The 7823-nt window shown below is 45.5% G+C and overlaps 1 protein-coding gene across 3 annotated transcripts; it reads right to left on the bottom strand.

Annotated features, from left to right (window-relative positions):
• Positions 1-241: 241 nt before the first annotated feature.
• LOC137823727 (PWWP domain-containing protein 6) lies at positions 242-3968 on the bottom strand. 3 transcript variants are annotated; one of them, XM_068628968.2, is made up of 3 exons: positions 3844-3968; positions 3636-3681; positions 242-3368 (listed from the first exon to the last, which is right to left on the bottom strand). In XM_068628968.2, the coding sequence occupies exon 3, from the start codon at positions 3328-3330 to the stop codon at positions 535-537; it is 2796 nt and encodes a 931-aa protein (XP_068485069.2). In that variant the 5' UTR covers positions 3331-3368; positions 3636-3681; positions 3844-3968; the 3' UTR covers positions 242-534. The 3 variants fall into 3 exon arrangements, with proteins under 3 accessions (XP_068485069.2, XP_068485067.2, XP_068485066.2); XM_068628966.2 differs by having other exon boundaries at positions 3596-3681; positions 3844-3935; XM_068628965.2 differs by lacking the exon at positions 3844-3968 and having other exon boundaries at positions 3596-3733.
• Between the last annotated feature and the right edge of the window lie 3855 nt (positions 3969-7823).

Below are 7823 nucleotides of genomic sequence, written 5' to 3' on the forward strand. Positions count from 1 at the left end.
GTCGTCAAACAATCCCTTCGTAGTCAAACTGATTTCGTAGGTGTTGAGACCCCTGGATGCCAATTTTACAGAACTACTTCCATATCTCTTGATTCATTGATAACCACAATAAAAGCTACATGAGAGAATCAACCCAACAGGGGCAAAGAACCTTTCAACAAAAGGGTTCCACCATCTCTTTTCTTATTCAATCATCATCATGAGTTGCAGCTACGCCAGAATTAAAGTATTTCACACAACATTACAGATATGAAAATATTATACCTTTTATCCTTAAAAGCTGTTTGTTCACCACTATCATAAGGGCAGAAAATCTAAATGGATGTCGGTGTCTATACAGCCTATGCATAAAACAAGTTACATATCCTCCTACACAACAAACTGATATGAGTAATTTTACCTCTTCAATAAAACTAGGCTCAAACGAGACAAATAAATTGATCCTCAAATAAAGACAGTCAACTAAATAGAAATAACATATCATAAACCTACCCTGATTACTAGCTGAATAATTGCTAGTATTCCATGCCTTATTTAGGAAGAAGATTCAACCATTTTGTTCACATCCTCCAAAAGCCCTTTCATCTCACTCTCTAATTTTTTCTTGATATCAGATGATTTAGCATCCGATGCTTCTAGGATTAAGGTGAGACCCTGAAGTTTCTGCTTTATGTAGTTCAATTTGTATGCTTCACTACCTGGTGACAGCGAAGTAGATGGCTTGGCTGGAATCTTGTCTTTCTTCTTCGGAGAAGATGTTTTGGATATGGATTTTTCAGACTTGGAACCAGAAGAAAGATACTGGAGTCTGAAAGTGGCTTTGGAAGAGCCGAAGGGGTTCATGTTCTGTGAATCGCTTAAGGCCTTTTCAGCATCAGAGGCTTTCAGGAAGAACACTTGAGCAGCGTAATCACTAGAAAACATAGCCGTTTCTGATTCATTCAGAGTACCAAACTTACTATACAAAGTGATAAGATCCGATTTTGAAGGCAGAGAGGATCCTGGCTCAAATGAGGCAAAAAGGGTAGCACCTGACGCATTTTTATTAGTCCCCTTCTTGCCAGCCTTAGGAGTGGCCGATTGCTTCTCTTTAGGCAAACCTGAAGTTGTCTCATTCTTTCTTCTTCTTTTCTTTGGCTCTGAATCTTTATGAGCTGAAATATGATCAGATTGTATTTGATCTTTCCCCAGCATCCCAACATCAGATTCTGGCTTCTTTCTCTTCTTTCCAGGTTTAAGCTTCTTGTATACTTTGTAGTTGGATCCTTGGCGAAATATGGAGTTTCTGTAGATAAAAATAAATTCCGCAACTCTTTCAAGGGAAATGGTATCCGTCGGAGTTTGTGGATTAATAGCTGCACAACGAACTTCACGCAGTACTTCCCCCAATGGAACCTGGATTTTTGTGGTATCAATAGTCTTGTCCTCATCATATTTTGATGTTTGGTGATTTGAGCTATCGGGAAAGTCATGTTCTATTGAAAGTTCCTTAGAAAATTTCTCCTGAAATGGGTCACCATTCAACTTCCAAGGTACAGGGGACTCCAGAAGTTTGTCAGAAGCTCTGGTCATTGGCTCTGATACCTGATCTTTGCCAGAAACTTTAGGGGATTCTATTTCTATCTCTCCTTTCCTCTGGTCTCTGGTAGGAATAGTGAAAGGAGGGGACAAGTACTTGCTTTTCTTCCTTTCTCTTGACAGAGAACCCTTCTCACTGTTTCCTTGGGCCTTCCCTTCTTGATCAGTTTCCTTTTTGCTCGCACTACTAGCTTTTCCAATACCAAAAACCTTTTTCTTCTTTTTCAACTGCGCCAATGCTCCATTGTCACTGTTCTCCTTGCCGCAGCTATAACCATCATTTTCGGCACCTGCCTTATTTCTATAAGTATTTGGGAACAACTCTTTCCTCTTCTGCACAGGGTTGGATACCATTGTATCCTCGCTGCCTTTCCTCTTCTTTCTAACAGTGACTTTTTCAGTTGCATCTCCCACCTTATTCTTGGCACTGAAATCTTTGTCCTCTCCCATAATTTCAGCAATGCTTTTCTGCTTAATCCTATGATTCAACCTATTTCCTGAAATCCCATGTGAAAGATTCAATCCACCAGATTTTGGGCTCACTGGCATGGTAGAGTAGTCCTCTTCAAATGGCCCATGGACAGGTACTTCGACTGCACCTTCATTGCTGCCTACATTTTTATCCCTTACACTATCTTCAAGTCCTTGAATTGGCTGGGGTGCCTCATACATAGGTAATCTATAACCTCCTTTCGACAGATAAAAGGCTGAAAGCCTAGCCCTCAATATTTCCAGCTCCAGAACATTAGCAATGGAAATAATTTCTGCAATTTGTTTCACTCGAGAAAGTAATTCTGCTGGATCAATGAGAACATCGGAAAGTTTCTCTGTACCATTTTCAGGTATAAGAATTCTCTCCTTGACACCAGAATTGCCTGCGAGTGGCCGAGTAAATTCAGTTTCTTTCACCGCAGAAGAACTCATCTTCAAATCCAAAAGCCTTCCAACCTCATTAACAGCTTCCTGTACAGCATTGATAAAAGCTCGGGAGCCACTCTGCTTGACCATATCCTCAAAGTTCTCCTCAAACGGCTTCAACTGAGAAGGATGGCACCAAGCAAAGGTTCCATCTCCAAAATACGCCACAAGAAGTCTATTCTTTTGTCTCAGCTTCAAAGCAAAATCAGAAGCATCAGAAGGGTCATAAATCCTGCCAGGCCACCAGGGATGACTCTTAACTTTCCCCCAGACAAAATCTCCAATAGAAAACCCCCCACATCCTTCAGCACCCAAATCTTCCATTTCCAAATCCTTGTTTTCACTTGTATCAGCAATTGGAACATCTACAGTCACAGTTTTCCCATTTTGATCATCCTCACTCTCAATTTTGGTTGAATCTCTTTCTCCTTCCATTCCATCCTCAAAAGAACTGTCCTCAGTGTTCAACTTCCCAGTACTATCACTCTCACCACCATGAGAAAACATCAAGTTCCTACCACTCTCTCTCATTTTCAACAAAGAGGAGACTCCATTCATCTCAGAATCAGCCAAACCTTGACAGCCATCCTCCCTTTCCCTCCCAGCAAAGCCCATCTTGTCCGAAAAATTGGTCTCGGAGACCTTGTCTTTCACCACTTCAACACCCCCACCATCCCCCAAACCTTGGTTTCCATGGCCACTGAAACCAATCCCGTTTTCTGAGGCCCCATTTTTTAGAGCACACAGAGCTTCCCTGAGCTCGTTCTTGTCGTTCTCTGGAGAAGGCGATGAACACCCAGATAGTTCCTTTGATCGAGCCTCCACCGTACCCATCAAACAAGAAATTTTCGCTTCTCAAAAATCAACCTAGGCTGAAAGTAAAAACAAGAAAATCAACTCATCCTAGGGTTTTGTTTAGGTTCCATGAATGGATGGAACTAAGTATAAATAGGGAGAAAAAATAATCAGAATATGGGGATCTAAAATATTACCAATAATTAAAAAAATTCATACTAATATAATAAAAAAATTATATGTGCCAAAAGGAATCAATTTATCAGTGAACACAATAATAAAAGAGGAAACGATGCAACAATACCTGGGAAAACCAGGAAAACTAGAGTTCCAGAGAAGCTTACTTTGTGCGCGAAGCAACCCTCAAATCAAGACCATTGACTTCAGAATCTGATCGGATTGACATGCAAGAACAAAACGTGATTTTAAGACAACAATAAATATTAACCTTTTATTTATTTTTTATATTATTATATTGTCAATGTTAGTAGAAACTGAAGGTGCAATCACAGTCAGAGTCACGGAAAGGGAGATAGAAAGCAAATTCTCGACCGTTGATTTGCACAGATAACAGATCTTCTCGTTTCTCTTGATTTTTGTTATTACAACTGAGCTCGTCAGGAGGTGGAAAGTGAAACTGACTTTTCGATATTTTAGGTTTTGATTTTGAGGTTATTAAGGAACAACAACTTCTTGCTCCAGTAAGAGATAATTCTTACTCATTTTTTTTTCATCCCATATTTATCTGTTTTCCTTTTAAATATTTCATTTATTTTAAATTAATTAACGGATTTTTTGAATGAATAAAAAATATAAAAAAACTGAGATTGGCTTGAATTTCCCAACATGAACTGCGACACTGCATATGAGTAGATCCAAACTAAAATGAATAAAAATAAGTTGATTGGAAAAGAAAACATTCTAGAACGAAGTTCGATTGACACGTGTGTTTAGTATGTTTTCAGACAACTTTTACGTCACCTTTGTGTTTTGAGTTAAGAAAATATTAAATATATTCTAATTTTAAATTCTTTTATTTACACTAACCATTTAAAAAAAATTCAATTAAATTAAAATTATATAAAATAATAAATCTATGTATAATACTTATAGTTATAGGAAAGTGTACCGTCCTGGTAGTCGGAAGTGATGACGTGGCATCAAGCTATAATGTAGGCGTGTTGAGCTGGGTGGGCCCATGGCTGGCAGAAGGGAAGGAAGTCGGGGGACTCGTGTGGTCGCCAGTTATTAAGTTGGCGTGCCCCAATCTCTAGCATACATAAACCGGCGGTCACCGGGTTTGAGATGAAGTCGCCAGATGCGAACCCTCGACGACCTAGTGATTAGAGATCGCCGAAGCAAGGACATCGCCGAAGATGAAGTCAGATGGTCATTTCCCAGCTAGGCAGAGGATGAGGTCGGAAGGCAGCTTACCTGAACATACACAGTGAAGCAAGTAAAGTGGATCATGAAGGCGGCCGGCGAGACCACAGGGAAGGTGTGTACGAAGGCACCCGAACTCGCCACTCAGAAGAGATCACGCTCCAAAGCAGCTATGCACTGAGTTGTGTCATGCATAAGTGACTTAGCCAAAAACCTGAAGAGTAAGAAGTGGCGCTCAAGTCAGGGATGCTCCAGATGGTGACACGTGTACAGCTGGATGCGAGCCACGTGTCCAGATGTGTAACTGTCTGGAGAGAGAAAGTGCGCAGGTATATAAGAGATCCTAACGAACTTCTGAGGTACGCACGTTTAGATTACTTCTTTACGCTTGCGAGTCTTGAATATGCTGAGAGAGAATTTTGCACGGTTCCTTAGAGTTCTTGAGTTTTCTCTTAGTATTTGGTGGTTCAGTCGCTGACTTGGGCGTCGGAGCGTGATCGGCCACAGCGGCGCCGTTCTGTCTTTTGCAGGTTCTTGAGGTGAATCACGGTGAAGGATGGAGGCTAACACGGCGCAGAAGTCGATCTAGGTTTGACGAGGCAAGGTTCTTGCGTCCCGGTCAACAGGCAGGATCATCAGGCGCCCACCGTGGGGCCGTGTAAAACCTGTTCCCATCCACAGCGTGAGTTCTTGGAAGTTTCTGCAGTTTCTGTGTGGTTGTGTGCTGGTGCAACCATTTTCCGCCGTTCATCTAAGCTTTGTTCGGTAGTTTCGTGTTTTCCACCGTTCGTTTGAGTTCTTGTTCGGTGAGGTGAGGTTTTTCGCTGCTTACGCAAGTTTTAACCGGTGAAATCTAAGTTTCGCCACTCGTTCGGATTTTCGTGGAAGAAGCGGTGGTTTGTGGTGGAGTCGTGAGTTTCTGTGAAGGTTTGCTGTTGAGGTTGTGTTCTTGAAGTTCTTGGGAGTTTTGCGAAGCTCTGACCGATTGATCGCTGAATCGATCGTCGCTGAAGAAGGTGTTGTTCATCGCTCTTTGTGATCTGTCAAGTTTTCATGAGAAAGATGAGGAGCAACCGTTCAAGTCCGGTTGCGCCAGTTGCTGCTGAAAGCGCCATGACTATGGCGCAGATGGTGGAAATCATGCGCGCGTTGCAGGCGAATGTGGAAGCCTCGCGCATAGAGCAGGCGAAGATGCATGAGGACCTGGTCGCCTCTCAGGCCAGGAATGAAGAGCTTAGCAGAGTGACTGAGGAATTGCGCCAAGCTCTTCAGGAGCAGCGAGGGCGCCCAGTCGCTGAAGAGGTCGCGCCGTCAACGCCGCCTCGCGTTTTCCCCATGCCTTTCGCTCAGGCGATTACAGACACGCCTATCCCTGCGAGTGTGGTACCCGTGAAGGCTGTTTTTACCGGCGTGGAGGATCCTGAGGCACATCTCACCACGTTCCACACGCAGATGATGCTGTCAGGAGGATCGGATGCTGTGTATTGCAAGATGTTTGTGAGCACACTCCAGGGGACGGCGCTGGAATGGTTTGTGAGCCTGCCTACAGGCCACATAACCAATTTCCAGCAGTTTTTGAAGATCTTCGTCGAGCAGTACATAGTGAACAAGGCGCCGCCTAGGGTGTCTTATGATCTGTTCGACATAAGGCAATACCAGGGAGAGTCCCTCAGGGACTACTTGAATCGTTTTGGGGCGCAAATGGTCCGCTCGCCGGCCAAGGACGAAGAGATGTTGGTCTACGCATTCAAGAAGGGCGTGCTGCCGGGACCCTTCTGCGAGGCGTTGATCAGGGCTCACCCCGCCACGTTTGCTGAGGTTAGGCGACTTGCGGTGGCCCACATCGTCGATGAAAGTGAGGTCGCCGAGAAGAGGGGAAGCGTGGCCCCCGTTAGGCCACGTGCCCAGACCAGGATCCAGCCACAGAGGGTGCTGGAGACAGCGGCGGCCAAGAGGGATCAGAGGACTCGCCATCCTTATGATCCAAGGAAGAACAAGGGCAGGGGCCCAAGGCGCCCTCAACTGGCACGTCGGGAGTACAATCGCCCGCCGAAGCATAAGTTTGTCATGGGGTTGGTGGACCTGATCGCCATTCCCAATATAGCAGCCAGGCTGAAGGCGCCCGAGAAGGTGGGCGACAAGGTGTTGGGACCAAAGCCAGACGCCTGGTGCGAATTCCACCAGGGCTTTGGCCACACCGTGGACTCATGTTTGGCTTTAGGATACCAGCTCGACGACCTGGTCAAGAGCGGGTTCCTAAACGATTACTTGTTGGATAGAAGGACGGGGGGCGCGTCGAGCTCCCAGCCCGCAGGTGGTGAGGCTCAGTAGCACGAGATGCCTACTCACGGAGAGATCCACACCATTGCAGAGGTTTCTCGGGTGGTGGATGCACCGCGTCACAGAGGAAGAAGTATGCGAGGTCTGTGATGACGGTGGACATGTTCGAGGATCACTCACCAGACGTGGACATCACGTTCACAAGGGAAGATCTCAGGGACGTTGTGCCTCATGACAACGATCCAATAGTCATCTCGCTTGTTACAACGGGAAGGAAGGTCCACATAGTTCTGGTAGACCAAGGAAGCTCGGCAGATGTAATGTTCTGGCCGACTTTCACACAGTTGCAGTTGCCCCTTGACCAGCTGAGGCCTTATGGAGGGTGTTTGTATGGTTTCGCTGGCGACCAGGTGGAGGTCAGGGGGTATATAGAGTTAAGAACTACCTTCACGGATGAGGCGGGCTCAAGAACGGAGAAAATCAAGTACCTCGTCGTGAACGCTCCCTCAGCATATAACATTCTGTTGGGAAGACCAACGCTCAACAGAATAGGAGCTGTGCCTTCGACCAGGCACATGAAGGTGAAGTTGCCATCGATGGAAGGGGTGGTGATCACCATCAAATCTGACCAGAAAGAAGCGAAGAAGTGCTATGAGAATAGCCTAAAGAACAAGAGGTCAGTGAGTTACATCACGACGACGCCGCCTCCCGGTGTGAGGCCCAAGCCAACAGAGTGGCGGGTTGTTGGTGCGGCGATGGAGGTGGCCGCCGGAGGAGACGTCGCCATGATGGATGCCGAGGCTGAGGGAGAGAACGCCGAGCGGGAAGAAGAGGCGAGGAACCGCCCAGAGGAAGCGAGGGAGCTGGGA

The sequence above is a fragment of the Phaseolus vulgaris genome, chromosome 8 (genome assembly GCF_051622355.1).
Source record: "Phaseolus vulgaris cultivar YP4 chromosome 8, ASM5162235v1, whole genome shotgun sequence".
Lineage (NCBI taxonomy): Eukaryota > Viridiplantae > Streptophyta > Magnoliopsida > Fabales > Fabaceae > Phaseolus > Phaseolus vulgaris.